Source organism: Galeopterus variegatus, unplaced genomic scaffold, assembly GCF_000696425.1.
Source record: "Galeopterus variegatus unplaced genomic scaffold, G_variegatus-3.0.2 Scaffold534, whole genome shotgun sequence".
In the NCBI taxonomy this organism is placed as follows: Eukaryota; Metazoa; Chordata; class Mammalia; order Dermoptera; family Cynocephalidae; genus Galeopterus; species Galeopterus variegatus.
Window position 1 is genome coordinate 333,975 of NW_007726645.1, and position 22,601 is coordinate 356,575.

Below are 22,601 nucleotides of genomic sequence, written 5' to 3' on the forward strand. Positions count from 1 at the left end.
AACAGTAGATATTTCCACAACCCCTTATCACGCCCCAATCTCCCAGCTCGGGCTCGCCCACCGGAAGTGAAACTGGAGGAAATGCCACGTCGAAGGCGTGAGATGACGTAAGCGCGCCAACGTCACGCGCCGTCCTTCCGGCAATGGGTGGTCCTGGGATCGGGAGGAGAGGCGGAGCGGAGGCGGGGCTTGGGGCTGGTAAAAGCTGTGGTGGGTAGGTGGGTTCAGACCGAGGGGACTACGGGTCGGCGTTGGGCTCAGGGAGCTCGAAACAAAGGAGTATCCGGTAGGGACTCGGCGCGGCAGTCTCTGACGGTTCGTTGAGCGGTGGGGCGAAGCTTCTCCGCCAACCAGTGTCCTCGCCGCTTGGTCTCAGTCGGATTTTCTGCGGTTCCCCACAGCCAGCGCCGCGGTGGGGGGCCCGGCGCAGCGGCACCTGCTGCTGAGGGACTCCGCGGCCCGCCCAGGTGCTCATGATGGGGCTCATCTTCGCTAAACTGTGGAGCCTCTTCTGTAATCAAGGTGAGAAGCATGGAGCATCGGGTCCTAGTGCCGAAGGAAGAGCCAGAGGCAGGGCTTAGTTGAGAGAAGCGTTGAGAGGCGCAGAGAAGTGACTTAGTCCGGGAGGCGGGCAGAAAATCAGTGTTTTAGACCCGGAGAATGTGCGGGAGAGACCTGATGTGCAGGAGAAAGAGGGAGACAGAAGAGGAGACATTTGGTATTTCAGAATCCAAACTCAGAATTTTGGTATTTTACCGAAGCAAAACGGAAAACACCTAATGATGCCTTTGGGCATGTTGCGGGCCTTTTCGGTTTTTAATTAAACATCCTGTATCTGTGTCTAGCCCCAGGACAAGTGTCCGCCCAGAAACAAAACTTTTTTGTACTAATATTGCTTTGTTTTTCGCCCTGCCCTCTTAACCAGTGCACCTTCAAGTTCTTTCTGATTTCACCTGCCCTCTAGTTCTGGGGAATGAGTTGTCCTGTTCAGGTACACGAGTTTCCAGAAGCCTTCATCCTGACCCCCCTTTTTTTTCTTTAGGTTTTTAAAAGCTAAATGCTCTCAGTTCTGTGTAAGATGTTACGTGTCCGTAATTAGTCTAGAACAGGTTATGAGACACCTAGAAGTCGCAAGTCCAAAGGGCCAAGAAGTTGTAAAACCTCTTATGAATCAGAATGAGATGTGATGTCTTCAGAAGAGAAAGTACCCAGACAAAAAAGGGGCCATTAATAAGTAAACTTTTAGGCATTTTTTTTTTTTAGCAGAAAGGTTTCTTAGAAATTGAAACCAGTTTTTAAATTCACCCAGTTTTATTTTTCATTTAATACTTAGGCATAGTTTATAAACCAGTTGTATTTTTATGATGGTTTCTATTTGTTACTGTTAATGTAGATATCCTTTCTCTGAATTAATTTGTGAGGAGAATGAATGGGTTTGTTTCGTTTGTTTCACTTGTTTTCTAGGTCTAAAAGAGCACTAAAGTAGTGTTTTTTAAGATTATAAATAAGATGCACACACGCGGGCATATATGCAGTTGCCACAGATAAATAGCACTTTTCAAGTGATTTCAAAGGGTCCAGAGCTTAATAATACATTATTTTTTCAGCGGTTTATATTTTCTTATCCTTATTAAGTAAATTTACTATGAAAAGCAGTATTTTAAGACATGCTGAAAAATTATAAAGATTAATAGAACAATCACCTGTTTATCTTTCTCCGGAGCTTAAGAAATAAAACATTATCAAAGTAATTGGTTCCCCCCGTGTACCCCATCCTATCCCCCTTTCTCCCTTTTCTGTTTTATTACTGCTGTTTATCTTTTTCAGTTTAAGGCTTCCTTAATCAGACTAGAAGGAAATAAAAGATGTAAAGAGAAAATTCAGAAAATGGAGAAAGACTCTTATGGGCTGCTTTTATAATCACATAATTGTTCAGGCCTCCTAAATCCCCATTTTTACTTAGAATTTTTCTTTTCCTTTAACTTCCCTGTTGAAAATTTGGAACTAGTGGTTATTCTGTCATTTTATTCTCATTCATTTATGTAACATTTACTCAGACCATTAACCATCTTCAGAGTTAGGCATAGGAAATAAAAAGATTGAAAATAAGTAAAAAGGATACATACCTTACTTGTTCTCAGAGTATTCAAAGATTAGTAAATGAGACATATGAAAAAAAGTGCATTGTGGTAAGTTGTTTAACAGATACATATAAAAATGTAGTGATGGCACCAAGAGGGAAGTGGTTAATTTTTCTCAGGTGGTTCCTGGAAGACATTGCAGAATAAAGTATACTTGGACTTTAATGATGAGTAGTTTATGGGGCATGCTAAGCAGACCGAGGCAGAAGGGGCAGTTATTCTAGGCAGAAGGGCTAATAGGCAAAAGAAAGAGGAATGAAATAGTTTGGTACATTAGCTAAAAATAGTTTAATATGGCTATATCTTAGTTTGCTTGTCTCACAGTTAGAGAAGATGAAATTGGAGAGGTAGCCATGGGAACCAGATCACAGAGAGCCTCAGATGTCAAGGAAGACATTAAACTGTATAGAGCAAGCAATGGGAGCCATTGAAGAGTTTGGTCATTGACTGTTTTTTTTAAAGCAGGGGAATAATGTGACCAGATTCATATTTTAGACTGTAGTTTTGTTTTCTGTATCAACAAAATTAACTGCCAGTATCAGCATTTTCAGTTCTCACCACTATGCACATCCAGTCCAGAGGCATTAGATAGATGTATTAGAATAATATGCCCAAGGTCCTACCTCAGACCAGTTAAATCAGAATGGGGAGAGATGGCCTGGGCATCAGTGCTAAGGTGATTCATATGCGCAGCTAGTGTTCAGAACTACTAATCTTACTTTATATACTCCTTTCCCTTATCTTTTTTCCAATATTTCCTCACTCCTATCTTCTTTTCCTGTAGCATTTTAGAGCCCCAGGCATCTTCTCATAAATTAGGTACCTTTCTGGAAATAAGTATACTAAAGCATGTATTGTTTAAGTAAAGGGATTTAAAAATACATAGTTAATCCCTGCGATTTTATATTAATTTTAAACTAGAAGACTGATTAATTTGACACAATTATTGTTGAAGGAAATACTTTTAAAATATGATTACCTTTGCAAACATTATATTATATATTCATGTGGTCGTGTATGTGTTTCTGTAAAATATATATGTGTGTGTTATGTGTGGTATCTTTAAAGGCACCTCCAAAGTTTTACATTCCTTTTTTTTTTTTCTCTTTTACTTTCATAGGCATGGTCTTTTTCTGTGTTGTGACTATGTAAGCTGGTCATCAGTTATTTCTAGTGTAACCCAGCATTAAGGACAAATGAATTAAGGTTTAATTGTTCATTTTCAGAACCAAATAACAATAATATCATAACTTCATTATCTAATCATTTCTCATTGGTGAATTTCATGTTATTATTTTGAGCATGATGTCCAAATTTTTATGACATCATTATTGTTCATCATTTCTGAGTGCTCAGACCTTGTGTCTTACATTTTTCCCTTTAGCTTATTTTGCTCCTAATTTCGGACTTTTTGCTGGATTCAAACGCATCAAACTTAAACTTACCTATTTATCTTACCTTTTCTATCTGCTTCTTGTATTCCAGAACACTCTTTATCCACACCTTTGAATAGTTCAGTCCATTAATTCATTCAGATTTCTGATTAAATGTCACTCCTCAGACAGGCCTTTCCCGACCACTTTATCAAAAATAGCACTCTTCCCATCTCAGCACTCATTCACTGTCTTTACTATTTTTCTGAGTAATATTTATCACTACCTGTGTTATCGTATTATAAATTTGTTTACTTGTTTGTTGTGTTTATTTCATTGGAAATAAACTCCCTGAGGCATGAACTTTGTCTTATTCACTGTTGTATCCCCAATGCCTCGCACACAGTAGATGCTAATTTTTGTTGATTTTTTTTTAAATGGAAATTTATATCAAAGTAAAACATACACATTGTTTTTAAAAAGTTTAATGGTTCTAAAGTCTAAAAGTGATACACACACACACACACACACACACACACACACACACATCTCGTATCTCTTTAAACTCTTTTTTCCAAGTATATACTTCCATGTTTCAGAATAATATGCCTATATGGAAATTTTAAGCATTATCATTTGCCTTATTATGGTAGATAAGAAATTAGTACTTTTTATGCCCATTTCCCTTCCCTCATCATCCCAGTATAGTTTGTTGGTTTAATTCACACTGTCTCTCCTCCAAGAGTAATTACAACATCTTATTGCCTTAGTTTTTTTTTTATCCGATTGGCAAAGTTGATTTACACTATACAAAAGCCTTTCTGTAACAGTTTTTCCGACCTCATACCTATTAAGATGGTTTATCTTTCCTCTCAACTCCCTTAGTCCTCCATCCTGCTCTAAATTGGACTTGTGCCTTTCCCTCTGATACACAGCTGTTCAGGACTTGTCTTTGCCATCATTCTAGAAATTTCCTATGATTTTCTATTTTATTAAACCTGTGTTTTCTTTTTTGCTTTACTCTTACTTTGATGTAAGAGTACTCTTACTTTTTATCTCCTTCAGAAATTTTCTGCAAAGGTTTTCATAAGTGGTAAATTTTTGCAATTTCAGATGCCTGAAAATTTATTGATCTCTCCTACTTTTGATTTATAACAGGGTTAGCTATAGAATTCTGAATTGGAAAATATTTCTTTTCCAACATTGTCTGTCCTCCAGCTATCAGTGTTGAGAAGACCAGTATCCTTGATTTTTTTTTTTTTTTTTCTAATCTCTCTTTCTGGTAGTTTTTAGAATTCTCTTTTTATCCTTGGTATTTTTAAATTTCAAAGGGTATGCCTTGTTATATCTTTTTGCATTAATTGTGTGTGTGCTGTCTGGACCTTTTCAACATCTTTAGTACCTCTTTTGGGTCTAGGAAATTTTTTATTTTCCTCAAGATTTCTTCTTTTTCCTTTCTGGAAGACCTATTGGTCATGTTGTGCTAAATTAGTTATTAAAGATTCTTTTCTATCGTACTGTCTTTTTTTTTTTTTTTTTTTTTTTTTTTGAGTTCTGCTTTCTGGGTTAATTCCTGTGTTCTCCAATCCTTTCACTGAATATTGTGGTTTAGCTATCATAATTTTCATTTACAGAAGCTTTTTCTTATTTATTTTTTTTATTTTCATGGCATCGTTTCATGAACACTATATGTCTTCTAAATTTCTTTGAACTTTTCTATAATTTTCCATTTCTATTTATTTTTACATTAGCCTTTCACATTGGAAGCTTTCTCTACTCTGTTGTAAGTAATTCCAGTGTATGAATATACCATAGTATGTTTATTCATTTGCATCTTGATGGGTTGTAATACTGTGAATACCCTGAAGATTTTTTATAGATATATTTTCATTTCTCTTAGATGAATATCTAGAAGTGCAATTTCTAGTTCATAGGATAGATATATCATTTGTTTTTTAAGAAACTGCTAGGTTATTTTCCAAAGTTGTTATACTGTCTTCGTACTTTTCACTAGGAATGTTTGAGAGCTCTACCTGTTTCACATCCTTACCAAATTTTGGTGTAGTCATTCTTTTTGATTTCAGGCATTCTGTTGGATTTGTAGTGGTATCATTGTAGTTTTTACATTTCTCATGACTGTTGGGTGTGCTATTTTTCATGTGCTTATTGGCTATTTTTTATCTTCCTTTGAAGACTGTTCAAATCCTTTGTTTTAAAAAATTTTTTTGGTCTTTTTTATTATTGAATTTTAGGAATTATTTATAGACGAGTATTATGAAATCGAGTCTTTTGTCAGATATATATTTTATGAATATTTTCCGCTGTCTGTGGTTTCACTATTCATTTTATTAATGCGGATTTTTGCTGAGCAGAAATTTCTAATTTTGGTGATATGTAATTTCTCAAAAAGAAAAATTTTTAATGGCTGCTGCTTTCTGTGTCCTGTTTAAGAAACCTTGTTTAATCAGGAAGCTTTAGCTATTATGCTTACATCTGTGATCCATTTCAAATTATTTTGGGGTTATGATGTGATTAGGGATTGGGTTTCATTATTTTTTTACATGGTCATCTGCTTACTTCAGCATGATTTACTGAAGACTGGGCGCCCCCCCACCCCCCCCACCCTCTTGATTGCTTTGGAACCTTTGTCAAAACTCAAAGGATCATATGAAGTGGGCTTTCTCTACTCTGGCGTTGATGTGTATGTCTATTCCTTTGCTATAGTAAACCACCTTGATTACTATGTTTTTAATAGTAAATTTTGAAGTCTTGTAGTGAGAATCCTCCGACTTTGCTTTGTTAATCTTTTAAAAGAAATATTTTTAATTTTTACTATTTTTCTGTTTCCTTTTTTACTAATTTCTGGTGTTTTTTTCCTTCTACTTTGGTGTACTTTACTTTTTTTTTTTTTTTTTTAACCACCTCTCTTCTTAAGGATTGGACACTATGTTACTGTTTTTGTCTTTTCTTTTCAAATATAAATATTTCAAAGTTAAAAATGCCCCTCTTGCATATTGCTTTAGCTACATTCCATACATTTTAATATGTGGTATTTCAATATTCAGTTTGAAATATTTTCTAATTTTTGTATGTGACTTCTTTGACATACAGATTATGTTTAAGTTGTTTACTTTCCAAATATTTGAGGTTTTTTAGATAGCTTACTCTTGATTCCTATTGTAATTTCCTTGTAGTCAGAAATGTATGCTGTAAGATTTCCTTTTTTTAAAAAAAAAATTTACCAAGACTTTTTATTGGTCTATCTATGGTCTGTTTTGGTCTATGTACCATTTGCACTTAAAAAGAATGGGTACTGGGCCAGCCCGTTGGCGCACTGGAGAGTGCACTGCTTGGGAAGCGCGGCGGCGCTCCCGCTGAGGGTTCGGATCCCATGTGGAGACCGGTTCCTAAAGTGGTTTTCACTCTTGTTAAGATCTGTATTTTAATGTGTGTCTCTTGTACAGACCATGTAATTGGATCTTGTTTTTTTATCCATTGTGAAATTCTCTCCCTTGTAATTAGAATCTTTAGTCCAATTTTAATTGGAATGCTTAGTCCAATTTATTTATATGGTTTATGATGTGATTGTATATTTAGGCTTGTTCTTTACTATTTTTTTTTTCTCTTTGTCTTGTCTACTTTTGTTTTTTGTTGTTGTTGCTCCATTCTTCTTTTTTCGCTTTCTTTGGTGATAAATTATTTTTTTAGAATTATATTTTAATTTATATACTGACTTTATTCCTTTTTGCATTTTTATGGCCCCTCTAGGGATTACAACATATATCCTTGTCCTTTTGCAGTCTACTAAGAGTTAACAGTGTAACACCTATAAAATGTGAGCACCTTGAAACTGTAGAGTTGCATTCTCCCCTAGTCCTTTATGTTGTTTTGTCACGTGTTATATCTACCTGTTATAAACCTCACAAAATACAGTGTTATAATTTTTGCTATAAACAGTCGCATGTACTTTTAAGTTTTAAGAGAGGGAAACATAGTATCTCTTATATTTACCCTCTTATATTTACCCACATTACTATTTTCGATGCTTTAAATTTCCGTCTAGGGTAATTTCCCTTCAAGCAGAAGAACTCAAGCATATTTATAATGTAGCTCTGCTGGTGATTAATTCTCTTAGTTTTCTTTGATCCGAAAATGTTTTTATTTTGCCTTCATTCTTAAAGTATATTTTTTGCTGAATGTAGCATTCTAGGTTGATTTTTTTTTCCCTCCCTCTTTAGTGCTTTAAAGTTATCATTCCATCATTCCACTGTCTTCTGGCTTCCTTTTTTTTTTTTCTTTCCTGATGACAAGTCAGCTAATATCAGTATCTTTACTTTATCTTTACTTCTCTTTATGTAGCCTGGCATTTTTCCCTTGCTGCCTTCAAGATTTTCCCTTTATCTTTGGTTTTCAGCAGATTAGCTGTGATGTACCTAGCCCTGGCTTTGCTTTTTTTTTTGGCAGCTGGCTGGTACAGGGATCTGAACTAGTTTTGCTTTTCTTTGCACTTTTCCTATCTGAAGTTTGCTGAGCTTCTTGAATTTGAACATTTTTTTTTTCATATTTTTGTACTCATCCAGTCTATTTTTTTAACTCATATTTGTTAGACCAGTTTTTTCCCACAGCGCCCTGTATAAATCATCTGTTATTATGCCAGTTTAGTGAGAACTCGCATTTTAAAAAGGAATATTCTAAAAATAGCAACTATCAGACTATATCTCAGATGGTTAAGGTGTTGTTTTGTGAAACTTTTGCTTAAGTATGTGTCCTCAGTTGTGATGTAAAATATATTTCTCAACTGGTCATGGTTAGACAATCTGAAAACCATGGATTGGATTGTTTATGCTTCTTAACATCTGCCTTCCAGATCATGACATTCCCATGGGCAGTATTTGAATTTTCTAGGTAACTAAATATGTTAGATCAATTTCAGTATGTTCTTTTTAAAGACTTCTTATCATTACTTTTGTTCAGTGAGTTGGGGAAAATGTCTTTGTTATCCTCTTAGGCACTTAACTTCAACCTGGCCCGGGACCCTACAGAGTTTAACCTACTTAGAATCTTTGATCTTGCTTTTATCTGTATTTAATCCCCCTGTATATCAGAAGATGGTTTTTCTTCTCCCCAATAAGGTATTCTTTTTTATTATCGTAAGACTCAGTTTTATATAAATGGTATTAAAAGATGACCAGGGAGGCAATACATTGTTAAATAGTTTAGACCTCCACCTCTGGAATCAAATGCCTGGCCAAGATTCACTTTACTTGCCAGCAATATCACCCTTGGACAAGTTATTCAACCTAACTCAGTTTTGTCATCAGTAAAATGAGGAATCATATCACTTTTTCATGGAATGTTTATGAGCACTAACTTACATAATGCATGTAAAACAGTTAGAATTACATGCTAGAGAATTCTTTTTTATTGACCTTTTTTTCCTTGAGAGTTGGATTCTAGATCTCATTTATCCTTAAAAATATTGCTGTTTTGTGAAACTTTTGCTTAAGTATGTGTCCTCAGTTGTGATGTAAAATATATTTCTCAACTGGTCATGGTTAGACAATCTGAAAACCATGGATTGGATTGTTTATGCTTCTTAACATCTGCCTTCCAGATCATGACATTCCCATGGGCAGTATTTGAATTTTCTAGGTAACTAAATATGTTAGATCAATTTCAGTATGTTCTTTTTAAAGACTTCTTATCATTACTTTTGTTCAGTGAGTTGGGGAAAATGTCTTTGTTATCCTCTTAGGCACTTAACTTCAACCTGGCCCGGGACCCTACAGAGTTTAACCTACTTAGAATCTTTGATCTTGCTTTTATCTGTATTTAATCCCCCTGTATATCAGAAGATGGTTTTTCTTCTCCCCAATAAGGTATTCTTTTTTATTATCGTAAGACTCAGTTTTATATAAATGGTATTAAAAGATGACCAGGGAGGCAATACATTGTTAAATAGTTTAGACCTCCACCTCTGGAATCAAATGCCTGGCCAAGATTCACTTTACTTGCCAGCAATATCACCCTTGGACAAGTTATTCAACCTAACTCAGTTTTGTCATCAGTAAAATGAGGAATCATATCACTTTTTCATGGAATGTTTATGAGCACTAACTTACATAATGCATGTAAAACAGTTAGAATTACATGCTAGAGAATTCTTTTTTATTGACCTTTTTTTCCTTGAGAGTTGGATTCTAGATCTCATTTATCCTTAAAAATATTGCCAAGTGATACCTCTGTACCTGTAACTTTGTAATAATGATGCCATTTTGTAAGTGCTTATTTGTATACCTGACTTTTAAGATTCTTGAGGGTAGAGTCCTCGCTTTGTTCATCTTAATCACAGATATCATAGACTTAGTCGTTTAATGAATTTAATAGATGTTGAATTGTTGAATCATCAGGTTTACTTCGCCACTCTGAAAAAATTTAGGCATCCAGGAAGGAATGTGGATACTGTGGTGGGAGTGGGGGGAGGCTAAAGAATTGAGGAGGGAATTTAATATGGTGTAGCAGAAAGAATAGGGAAACAAATTCTAGCTTTCACTGTGTAATCATCTGCCTGTATTTACTTGAGCAAATTACTTAACTTTATAGGACCTCACTCAGTTTCCTTATGTATAAAATAAGAAAGGTGGACTAGGTCAGTAGTTTTGTGTGGTTTTTTTTTTTTTTTTGGAGTCTGGGTTCCTCAGAGGTGCATTTGGAGATGAAGGTGTGAGAGGGCACAAATAGATCTCAAGTTCTGCAGTTTGTCCGAAGCTATAACATTTTACAATTCTATAGTCGGTATAATAGAGGGACAGAACTAGCTTTCTATGGCTTTTCATATATTTTCAAGAGCCTGACCTCTGTGGGTGCTTATCGTTGCTGTCTAGGCCTTCAGGTCTCAGATTGTGACATCACATCCTCGGACTTTTTACTGCCTATCCCTTGTAATAATTCAAACTTATATTCTGTATATGCTATATCCTAATTTGCTAAATTACCCAATTTGGCATTTTTTGTTTATCTGTTTGGTTACACAGCTGTTTACACACTCTGTACATATAAGGCTTGTTCTAGTTCCATGATAATGTTGGTGCAGATTTTATATACCTAGAAGGTAGCAATCCCTATTTTATGATATCTTTTGGGCTCATATGTATTAAAGTTAGAAGTTGGTAATTTTATCATACATTTTAACAATATCATATTTTAGTCAGATAAAGTAGATTTTGACACATTATTTCACAATTTATTTAACACTGCCACTCTTTAGTGCTTCTCTAATACTTTTCTTCCCTTAGTGTTACTCCTTTTGCATCATTTGGTATTCTATGTGAAAACTACACATTCTTTTGCTCAATTTAATGAAAATGAAAAAAAAATGGGGTAAAAGAAGAAAATTTTTTTTCTTCCACTTTTTGGATTTTCTTTTATTTTTCTTGTTAGCTATTTTTACTTGCACTTGTTTACAAGCAAGTGCTCTTAGTAATTTTCTTTTGAATCCTCATCCTGTATGGCTTTTTCATTTTTATGCCCTGCTTACAAACATGGATGAGCCAGTTTTTAAAGAGATCCAGGAGAACAAAAGCCATAGTTAAGACCTAGAGAAACTTCTGTGCAAACACTTGATCAAAATTAAACAAAAACTCTGTGATGTTCCCTGAGGGCACTGATGGACTTGGCAGCCAATGAAAAGGCGGTTCATGTGGACTTCTTCAGTGATTTTGATGATTTCTTCGGTGATAATATCCAGTGAAGAACTGTCCTGCTGTATGCATGGCCCAGCCTTTTTTATGGAGCTGTGTAATGGACATTCTCAGAAGACAGCTCCAAATGGGTTTAAAGAACTTGCGGAAATCACTTGAAGTTAGGACCAGGTTAACCAAGAAAGAGAAAAATGGTCTTTACCACCTAGATGATGCTGTTAATCTCTGAATGTGACCAGCTTTTGTCCTTCATTTCAATTTAAGAAAAGCAACATCATCATCACAAAAACAAAAAAATTAAACAAAAACTCTGAGATTAGTCCTTTTCTTCATTTAGCATAAATAAACATGCATTGTGTTGAGCTCTGGAGATGCACAGATTAGTAACACTAAAAGTACTCTTCTGTCTCAGCCCTTTGTTGGGGAAAGGAGTGCAGCTTGGTTTCCTGGAAGAGATTTCTAGTGGAATATGATGCCCTGGGTGACTATCTTGTGATATGCAGACACATTTCTAAAACATTCTGTTTCACTGTAACTCTGATAGTTACAGTAATGTCTTAACCCCAGATAATTTGACTATCCATAAAACCTTTTAAATTGTGATACCCCACCCTTAACACACACATTTCTACTCTAAGCATGGGCGCCTTGTACTCTGTAACAACAAATTTAATAACGCTTCTGAAAAACAAGAAGGTAAATTTGCTATAATTATATTTGCAGAGTTTATTCTAAATAAATAATTTAGTATTGTACATGTTATAGTTTGCCCTCCTTAATGCCGACTGAGAATTGACTGTGTTTCAGTTTATCGACAAGATATTTAGTTTTCATGGACGGTAGTTTGAGGAGTTAGAAGTAAAGCATATATAGTTTATACATACACATTGAGGATCACTTGAAGTTGTAAAAGTATACAGTTGTATAATTTTCTCCTCACAACTTCAGACATTTCAATCCTACTGAAATGGAAACTTCTACTCCCTGCTCTGTAAGTAAAATTGATGTTAACATGCCTAATGTTCATCTGATTGGCAGAGTTGCTATTGTGTTTTTTGTCTTAACTGCTATAATTCCCTATCAGTGTGGGAAAAGTGGAATCTGAAAAATAATTTGTTAGTCAGACATTTGAAACTTAATGCAAAATTAATGAAATCCATACTCTATCCACCTTCAGGGTTTGCTACCCGTTCACATTGGTGACCAACTTTTCAAAATGATGCATTATTTATGAATTTTACTGTCATAGGCCTTTAATACTATGATCATCATCATAATATAAAATGGGAAGCAAGGAGTAGGATTGTTTGAAAATGGCCGCAAGTGTTCATTTGAGTTGCTTCTACAGTGAGCCATCTGGTACTATCCCACCATTCTCTCCTTGAACAGGAGTATCTGTGCCCAAATTTTGCTTACCTTTTAGACTTCCTTCTCACTGCCGTGGGGACCTCATAGTCTTCAGGTGCTAGGTAGAAGTGTCTATGTGTCATCAAAACTTAGAATGCTTGGTGCCAGGCAGTCTGTTCTTCCACTGATAAGCGTGCTCTTGTTCTTGTACTGTAAGGTAAAAGAAACAGGGCAGCTCTTCAAGATTGGCTCATTAGAAATTAGGGCATATGAACTAAAGAAGGAGAATTACAGTGAGTTATAATAAGCAAACAAGATTTGTTTTATGTAGTGAAAATAGCCCTTCCAGAGGACCATGTCTGTTTGTCCTGCAATATTACAGGCAATACCTTCAGTGTGGAAGGCATTAGGAGATACAAAGATGGTTTGTCATCTCAAAAACTTATCTGTTAATTATGGCCCCTCTTTTTTTAGGCTGATACAGTATTAAAGCTTTAGAATAGGAATGTGACCTGATATTTGACTAGCTGTATGATCAGAATTTATACATTCATTAGAGGTTATAAAGAGGAGCAGTATTGTGGTATGAGATGTGCCAAATCATTGGCTACAAATCAACTGTGTTATGGTTCTTGTGGCATCTTTCTTAAATACACTGTTGAGGTTCACTAGTAGCTTTTTAAACATTCTGCCCTAGAGAAAGGGAATCTTTAATACAGTTTGTGTATCTTAGAATCTAGGCAAGATGATATCTGGAGTATTCTCTTTTGTGTTCAAAGGAGATTTCAGATTATGTACTACTTAACAGAATAATTAGATGGCCCTTAATAACTACTTGTAAGAGAAGTGACTATTTAGTACATGGCACCAGAAGGAGGAAAGGACTGGCGAGGTTTTTGTTGTACAGAGAACAGAAACGGTATCTTTTCAAAATAATTGTATAATCCAGGTTGAAAAAATGTTAAAGACTAAGTGATTTTATCTGTAAATTAATGGAAGAAATAAAAAACTGGTTGAGAGTATGTGTATGTGTCTTAGTGAAACCTTTCAGTTTTAAGCTTTAAATGGGATTTTTAAGTGAAAGGAAGAAAAAAATCTTTGTAGGTGGGAAAACTGCCAGGTGTAAAAACAACTTGATAAAAAGGTAACTTGATTAGTAGAGACTTTGAGCAGGTGTGTAAAACATTTTTTTCTTTTTACTTATATTTTAACTCCTAATATCTTGTTCAGATTAGTGTTTGGTTTCCCCTCCAAACTCAGTATAAGTCACCAGGTTCTTCTGTGTTTCCCTCTTACCCATCTCCCAAATTCTTTTACAAGAAAACATCTCAATAGATTGTCTCACTTAAGGCAGTAGCCTTAACAGTATAAAGTTGCTTTATTTTAACAGTCCTATAATATTTATCTGGTGAATAATTCTCATTAACAAACTAGCTAATAATCGTTGTTGAAAGCATGTAATTGCAGTATGTAGCAGTGTTAAATGTTTATGGTTTGCTTTCTTTTTGTAGAACACAAAGTAATTATAGTGGGACTGGATAATGCAGGGAAAACCACCATTCTTTATCAATTGTAAGTATGGGTGTTCATTAAACAGTTTTTTTATCATATTAGTTGTTGAAACTTAATTTTTTATAATAAGAGGGAGATGCCATTATAATATGATGGAAAAACATGAACATAGGGTTTTTTATTTTGCCAAACACAAAAGTTACAAAAAAGCAAGTAAAATCAACTGCGGTATGTTTGCTAAAGCCTTCACAAACATTGTTTTCTGGCTTTTAAAGGAAGAATTAATATTAAACCAAAGTAGCATGTATTGTAGCACTGGAGTGAGGTGATTAAGTGGATTCCACTTAGTTCTCCACATACTGAGGTTTGTGTAAATCCATTGATGTATCTAGGAAGCTTTTGCTGCTCTCCTGGCTAATAGCTTTGGCATTGTTTAACATAACCAGACTTGTCAAGTCAAAAAAAATGACTGTTACCCCTGAGAATATTGCTTTAGTAGGTTGCAAAAGGGAGACTTGAGACTTTTAGAGAAGTACATTTGATACTTACCTTTAAGGAAGTTTTAACAGTCCATCAATCCCCCTGTCAAAGTACCTCTCATTATCCTTTCAGTGCCAATGAAATGATCCTTGTTAAACAGGGAATATGGATCTATAGCCCAAGCAACCACTGTATGGTTCTTTTCTCTTCCCACCATATCTTACATGAAGTACGTCTGGACTCAGAAATACTCAACTTAATACATTTTTCAGCTACTTTGCTGAAAAGCTACTAACTTATGGTTTATTGTCTTGGAGTTGACTATTGCTTTTCTTTAAAACATTTTTATTCCTTGGCCATTATGTATTTTAGTATGACTTAGCCTTTAAACATCAAATATAAACATTTTAGAAAGCTGTCATTTTTTCTGAAATAATTTTACACATAGCTTAAAAAATATAGATGAAACTCAAAAGAGGATTCTGATCCTCATTTAATACAATACTGGCATGTTATCAACATATGCATATTTGACTGTATTAATATAGCTTTACCAATGATTATGACAGTATAAGCGATATGAGCATCAGTATTCTAAATATATTTATAGTTTATTTTAATGAAAATTTTCATTTGCTCATGGCCTTTTCTTTTTAAGATTATAGTTATGGTTAATAATCCTGAACAAATTTTTATGACTGAGCTTAAGTCTTCATTTTCTCACATAGACAGTCTTCAGTATTAATGGATAGCCTACTATTCAGTGGTTGCTACTTTGAAAAAGTATTGATGTCACAGTCACCTAGAAACTTGATCTTTCAGGATAGGGCATTGGTTCTCATCTAATTGATAACAGGGCACAGTGGTATTGGAATTTTGGGCTACAGAAATGCAAACTCACACCACAGTAATTTCTTCTATCCAGATCAAGCCTGCAGTTCATTCCATGAAAAAAACAGAAGATAATCTTCCTTCAGGAGTTATTCTTTGTCTAGATATTTATTTGCACAAATGTTCGCCAAGTTTCTGTTTTTCATGCTAATGATTATGCCATCACTGGTGCAAATAAGGTATTCATCTAAAAAATATAGAGATAAAACTTGCTTCAGTTTCTCAAGATTTACAGAAGAGTTTTTATGATGTCTGTATTTCAACAGCTTGATGAATGAAGTGGTTCATACTTCTCCAACCATAGGAAGCAATGTTGAAGAAATAGTTGTGAAGAACACTCATTTTCTTATGTGGGATATTGGTGGTCAAGAGTCACTGCGGTCATCCTGGAACACATATTACTCAAACACAGAGGTATGCTTTGATTACAGATGCTCCTTGACTTTATGATGGGGTTATATCCTGATAAACTCATCCTAAGTTGAAAATATAAGTTGAAAATGCATTTAATACATGTAACCTACAGAACATTGTAGCTTGGCCTAGCCTACCTACCCGATCTTAAGTGTGCTCAGAACACTTTCACTAACCTATAGTTAAGCAAAATTAACCAACACAAAGCCTATTTTATAATAAAGTGCTGAATATTTCATGTAATTTATTGAATACTGTACATTACTTTAAAATTGCGATGGTGTGTACCATGATAAATTTGAAAAATCACAAGTTGCACTGTTGTAAGTTGGGGATCATCTGCACTTTTGAATTTTAATGAACCAAATAGTAAACACAGAAAATGGATAGGCTGTATATACAACATATTGACAGTTGCCTTTTAATAAGTTTTGTAAGGAATTTGGGGCTTCAAATAGAAGAGAAAATGCAAGTAGAAAGTATTGAGAGCTATTGTTAGTTGATTGCTTTTTTGTTGGCTAGGCTCTCTCAGTTCATCCTCGCAATAATACTGTAATATCCTCAAGTTTTGTAGAAATCCAGCACTTAGAGAAATTATATTTTTTTCCAAGATCTCATATCTTTATAAGAGGCCCTGATTAGGGATAGAATAAAATATTGTAAAATAATTTAATAAAAGGTTTTCAAATAACATGAGTTTAACATTTACAATTTTGGTGAAAATGTCTTTTAACTTTAAAAAAATGCATTTGCAAGCCATCCCCCAGAGTTCTCTGTCACTTATTTAATTATTAGTTCAGAGCCAAGCTGGGGAACAAATCTGGTGTATCTTCTCTTTTAGATTTTCTGCTGCTATAACAGAATACTGCAGACTGGGTAATTTTATAAACAATAGAAATTTATTTGGCTCACAGTGGTGGAGACAGGAATGTCCAAGGTCAAGGGGGCCACATCTGGTGAGCCCCTTCTTGCTGTGTCATAACATGGCAGAAGGTATCACATGGTGAGAGACAAAGGGGGCTGAGCTCCTGCCGTAACTAACCCACTCCCACTATAATGGCATAAATCCATTCATGACCTAATCACCTCTTAAAGGTCCTACCTCTTCATAATATAACAATGGCTAATAAATTTTAACAGGAGTTTTGGAAGAGACATTCAAACTGTAACATCTTCTGCTTCTATTTCTTCTTAGAGGCACATTTTTTAAAATTTATTTTTTAATTGAAACCTAATTGATCATACATATTTATGGGGTACAGAATTGAGTATCAGTTTTTTGAGGGGGGGTGGCTGGCTGGTATGGGGATCTGAAAGCTCTAATATTATCTCATGTATACCTTTACCAGCAAATTTCTCCAGTTCTCCTGATTCTCTTGCCTTTCCTTAATTTTACCTGCATCTCCTTTTAGCATATTAATGTCTAAGTGTATATATTTTTTTCTATTTAGCACATTTTTTCTTGAGCTTTTAGTTTTGATACTGTTTTTTAAAAATGTATTAGATTCTTAGGTTTTTTTAATCTGTTTTTTTTTTCAAACTAGCTTTTCTAATAGACATGAGAGACATAAATAAGTAAATAATTATTGATTGTTTAAATAAATGATAATAGAGTACTTTGTAGTTGTAGTGAAAGAGTATTATTTAAGTATTTAAGTTACTGTAAGTTTTTGTTTGTTTGTTTGTTTGTTTTTTGGGGCAGTTGGCCCATACAGGGATCTGAATCCTTGATCTTGGTGTTATCAGCACCAGGCTCTAACTATCTAAGCTAACTGGTCTGCCCTGTAAGTTTATTTTTAAAAATTACTTTTTGTTGCCAACATTTGAAAAAAAAATCTTAGTATTACATAGTATTATATATTCAGGCATCACGTTTTTCTTTTTTTTTTAGTGGCTGGCTGGTAAGGGGACCCGAACCCTTGACCTTGGTGTTATCAGCACCATGCTGTAACAGAGCTAACTGACCAGCCCCACTCTCTTCCCCCTTTTGGGGGCGGGCAAGTAGCTGACTGGTACAGGATAATATATCACTTAAAAAAACAAAACAAAACTTGAGCACAGGTTTTATTTGTTGAACTTACAGGTATTTTATTATTAACATTTGGATTTTACTACTTGATGTGTTATTCAGTATTATATAAGCTCTTTCCGATGAAAAAGCAGTAGATGTTTTATAGTAATGATGACGCGATGTGAAAAAAATACGTCACTTATGTAGTTTTGCAGAACACTTCAACTTCCATTTAATTTTCTTTCTTTTTAATTGTCTTCTAGTTCATCATTCTTGTTGTTGATAGCATTGACAGGGAACGACTAGCTATTACGAAAGAAGAATTATATAGAATGTTGGCTCATGAGGTAAATTTCGGAAGCAAATCTTTAAAAAAAATGGAGTGAGGTATCTGTACATTGGTTTTGCTTTTTTGCAAAGATTAATATGATATAATGTTGGTTATTTCATTATTAACAAAACTTTATATTAAATTGATGAAAATCTTGAAGTTAAAAATTTTCATTACCTTTTCAGGCTTAAAAAAATTAACATATTAATCTGTAGACTACTACTGTTTTGCAAGGATTTTTTAAAGCTAAAACTTATGCATACCTTTGAAAGTCTGATAAATTGAAACAAGAAAAAGGAAAACTTGTGTCTTTCCCCAAGTGTTTATAATAATTGAAAATTCTTTAACGAATAATTTGAGATCACTTAATTCTAAATACTTAGATACATAGAGTGTATCTAAATTGTACAGAATATTGTATTAAATATTCTTAAAACTCTGTAATGGTATCATATGCATGTTTTTCTGTAACTTGCTTTTTTTGGACAACATTGTGATTTATCTGTGTATTTTTAATACATACAGCTTTAGTTTATCCCTTTTAATAATTATATTCCACTGTATGAATATACCACAATTGATCTGTTCTTCTGTTAGTGACTATTTAGGTTATTTCTAATGTTTTTATAGTAGAAGCAATGCTGTGATGAACATTATCAATGAGCTTAAATTATACAAACACTAATAAGTATTGCCCGGCTTCCACTTTCAGTACTCTAAATTTTGGAGCAATTCTATGTTTGGCAACATAATAACATATTTGCCCTTTAAAATAATGCTCATACAGTTTTAAGTCAATTTTTAGCTGTGTTTTTTTTTTTTGTTTTTTTTTTTTTTTTTTTTAGTTTGGTCCCCTTTGCCCAAAAATAGGAAGATAAGTTTTAATTATTCTGCTTATCTTAATCTGTGTTAGAGTGGATCATTAAATCACAGTTATTTGAGATTATTTTTGCTTCAATAAAATTTTAAAATTAAATATTAATGCCTGATCACTTTAGAGGCTTTTCATTATAACTGTCCTGCTGGGTATATTTTACCCTCCTGCTTCATTAGTTTAATTTGAATAATGATATTTCACACATTAGAAATATTTTGTTTTAATTTCAGGATTTACGGAAGGCTGCAGTTCTTATCTTTGCAAATAAACAGGATATGAAGGGGTGTATGACAGCAGCTGAAATCTCTAAGTACCTCACCCTTAGTTCAATTAAGGACCATCCATGGCACATTCAGTCCTGCTGTGCTTTAACAGGAGAAGGGTAAGTGTGAATTAACTTGGGGGGTGGTGTGACTTCTTTCTAATTTCTTTCAATGTTTTTAGGCGAACTTATTTTCTTCTTAGATATTCTTCCCTTTTTTTGTTCGTAATTAAACCTGATTTTTACTTTGTGTCTCAGGCTTACAGGTTGAAATAATTATGGTAAACAAAATGACCAAATTACTGACAACTATTTTATAACTTTTACGGTAAATGTAATGTTTTACTCAGAAAATGCAGTGAACTTTTGAATTAAGTTTTCACAATCCAACTTTTTGTTATTCATTTGTTCCTTTTATTATTTACTAACAGAGAAAATTGTAATGTCACCTGAATTAATGAAGAAGCTTTAAAGAAATTGCACATTTTCTGTAAGGACTTACACCTAAGCTTCCAGCTTTCTGCAAGAGTACATCTCCTTTATTATCAGGAGTCCTTTTGGGAGGCATAGACAATAAGCATTTGAGACTAATGCCATTATAGTATATTCTTCCTTTCCTAAGAATATGAATGTGGATATTAGGCCAAGGAGAACCCCATGTGTTATATGTGGATTACTCAGTTTATGTCCAAGAACTTTTTTATCCTCAAATCAACCTCACCTTAGTTTTTCTTATACTAGAAATAGCTTGAAGTCCTTTTTGACCTGTACTTTTAAGGACTACTATGGGTAGTCCTTTTTGACCTGTACTTTTAAGACTGGAGCCATAAGTATTCCATTCTTTAGAATTTAGGAGGGTAAGGTAAAGTTGCTGCTATCTTTCTATAGTGGTTTCAGTTTCAAATAATTTTAAGGAGGGGGTGTATTTGTGATCTTGATGGCAAAACTGTCAAAGCTGTGTGTGTAAGATGAGACTGAAGTAATTTCCCACATTAACTAATTAAAATCATTTTTAAGTCAATCTTCCATTTAAAAGTTGCACTTATGATGTTACTTGAATGTTGTCACCGAAGTATATAAATAATGATTGTAGTCCCAATCTTTGGGTGAGACTTAAAAATAATAAGTATGCTTTCAATTCTTTTCTGAAGTATAAAGTTTTTAATTTTGATAATACTTCTATCTCTTGTTCAGGTTATGTCAAGGTCTAGAGTGGATGACCTCCCGGATTGGCGTGAGATAACTTTTTTGCTTGAAAGAGACTGCTCTATTTATTCTGTGACATGAACATTTCTTCCTAGAACCTTCGGCTGCTAAGGCAGCAGCATGTTTAATTTATAACAACACAAACCTCTATGAGCAACACTTGAATCAAGTGCAGCTGAACTGGAACATGAAAGATTTTTTTCTGAACTTTTTTTAAATGCACTAATCTTCAGTTGGATGAACATAATGTATAACTATGTTTTCAACAACAGAATTCTTCTGACTGCTTATTCTAATTAGTCAGTGACTGCCTTGTAAGAAATGTTTGTCATATCTTTAATGTTTATGTTTTCTGAAGTATTGTTATAACCTTAATGATCAGTTTCTTTGAATTCTTGACCACCATTCACTCCCAACCATTTAATTACTGGTTTGATAGTCATAGTGGAAATCGTCAGGTAGTGCTTGCAAACTTCTCCAGCACTAAATATTTGCTCCGTCTGTAAACCGTTTATCTTTTGGACAGAACTTACAAAGAAAGAAATGTGCCTAGAAGATATACAGTAATGAAGATTAAACATCATGAGTACTTACCTTTAAACATCCCTGACCTTATTGCAAGTCGTGGAATAATTTTAAGTCGCTATTAGCATGGAAATGACAAAGGCTATTAATTTACCCAAAGGAATTAAGTTCACTTTTCTGCCTACAACATTTGGCCAAAAAATAATCGTGGTAAATATTTATTTGAAAGCCCAACTTCGATGGTAAATATTGTTGGGTGAATCTGGTATTTTAAAAATCTCACATTATTCAATGCTGATTATAACTCTTGGAAGTTATTAAAGGATACCAGCACTAAAAATAAGACACTTGGAATATATTTTGCTGTCAATTTTCAAATAACTTTATATCAGTAAAAATTACAGTTATTCTGTCTGCAAGAGACATCACATCTGCTTTGGACATTAGCTAAAGCAGAAGTATACACAGACCATTTTACTTATTAAAATTTGAAATTGTGTCTGCCATAGTAGTTTTACCACCAGCATTATGTTACTTAAAAAACCATGTGGCTTTTCTTAAATCTGTAGAGGGTGTGTGTAATAGGCTTGAAACAATTGCCATCTTTATAGTTATGCCTTATATTCTAAAATCTTATAGGAAACTGCTGAATTTAATCCTAGGTTTTAGAATATTACTGTGAAACTCCAAGTTACTACTCTTAACAATTTATAAATTAAAAAATAATTAAAAAGAAGAAAAAGTCATAATCTATTAACAATTTATTGGATAACATTAGAACGTTTTTGAGACAGTTGTCTAATAAGAGCAGTGTCTATCTAATATTACCAGTAATCTAAACAGTGCATACTTTAAATTGAGAGGGAGGACAAGTATTGTAATTTCAATTCTGTTTATTTCAAATGTGTAATTTATCTGTGATGAAAGGGATAAAATGCATACTTAGAGAATAAAACTTCATTTTTGCAGTATTTTTTAATTTGGGTCAAAAATAAGATTCAGTGTTCATAAGAATACCAAAATACCTTTGGTATTTTAATTTTAATGTTTTTAATTTGTAAGTTGATTTCAATTTTGCTGTTTTCAGGTGTATTTGATTTATTATATTAAGTTGAATTAATTAAGTGAAATGTGGTAACATTTTTCTGATTTCTGTTTAGTGGTAGTACATCCTTGAACTGAAAAATGTTGAGAGGAATGCCTTCTAGACTTCAGGAAGTAGTTGTTTAACCTTGTTTTGTATCTTTTTCTTAGTGAATCTGTACCAGTAGAGGATAAGTGTAGTTTAGTTTTGTTTTGTTTTTAATATAACCCATAATATCAAGAACATGAGAGAAAAGTGGACATAAATCAATATGGATGGTGTGTGTTGTGTGTGTGTGCACGCGTGTGAGCGTGCGTGTGCGCGTGCTAGGAATGGGAATTAAGAAAATACCATTTACCTAAAGCACACTTTGCCTGAATTTCTATTTGGTTTTATTGTTTACCATAAGTACTGAGGATAATTATATAAGTCTGTCCTGAGAAAAAG

General features: G+C 34.0%; 1 protein-coding gene across 1 annotated transcript; it reads left to right on the forward strand.

The window, feature by feature from the left end:
* The first annotated feature begins 259 nt into the window (after positions 1-259).
* On the forward strand, positions 260-22,041 carry ARL5B (ADP-ribosylation factor-like 5B). Its single transcript, XM_008569815.1, has 6 exons — positions 260-522; positions 14,073-14,133; positions 15,711-15,858; positions 18,133-18,216; positions 19,308-19,459; positions 20,534-22,041. The coding sequence occupies exons 1-6, from the start codon at positions 474-476 to the stop codon at positions 20,580-20,582; spliced, it is 543 nt and encodes a 180-aa protein (XP_008568037.1). The 5' UTR covers positions 260-473; the 3' UTR covers positions 20,583-22,041.
* Positions 22,042-22,601: the final 560 nt, after the last annotated feature.

What these genes read in the sequence shown, in the direction of transcription:
- ARL5B (XM_008569815.1), top strand. Translation starts at nt 474, where the DNA reads ATGATGGGGCTCATCTTCGCTAAACTGTGGAGCCTCTTCTGTAATCAA. An exon ending in ACCACCATTCTTTATCAATT is followed by an intron (nt 14,134 to 15,710) that starts GTAAGTATGGGT and finishes GTATTTCAACAG; the next exon opens with CTTGATGAATGAAGTGGTTC. An exon ending in TGTGCTTTAACAGGAGAAGG is followed by an intron (nt 19,460 to 20,533) that starts GTAAGTGTGAAT and finishes TCTCTTGTTCAG; the next exon opens with GTTATGTCAAGGTCTAGAGT.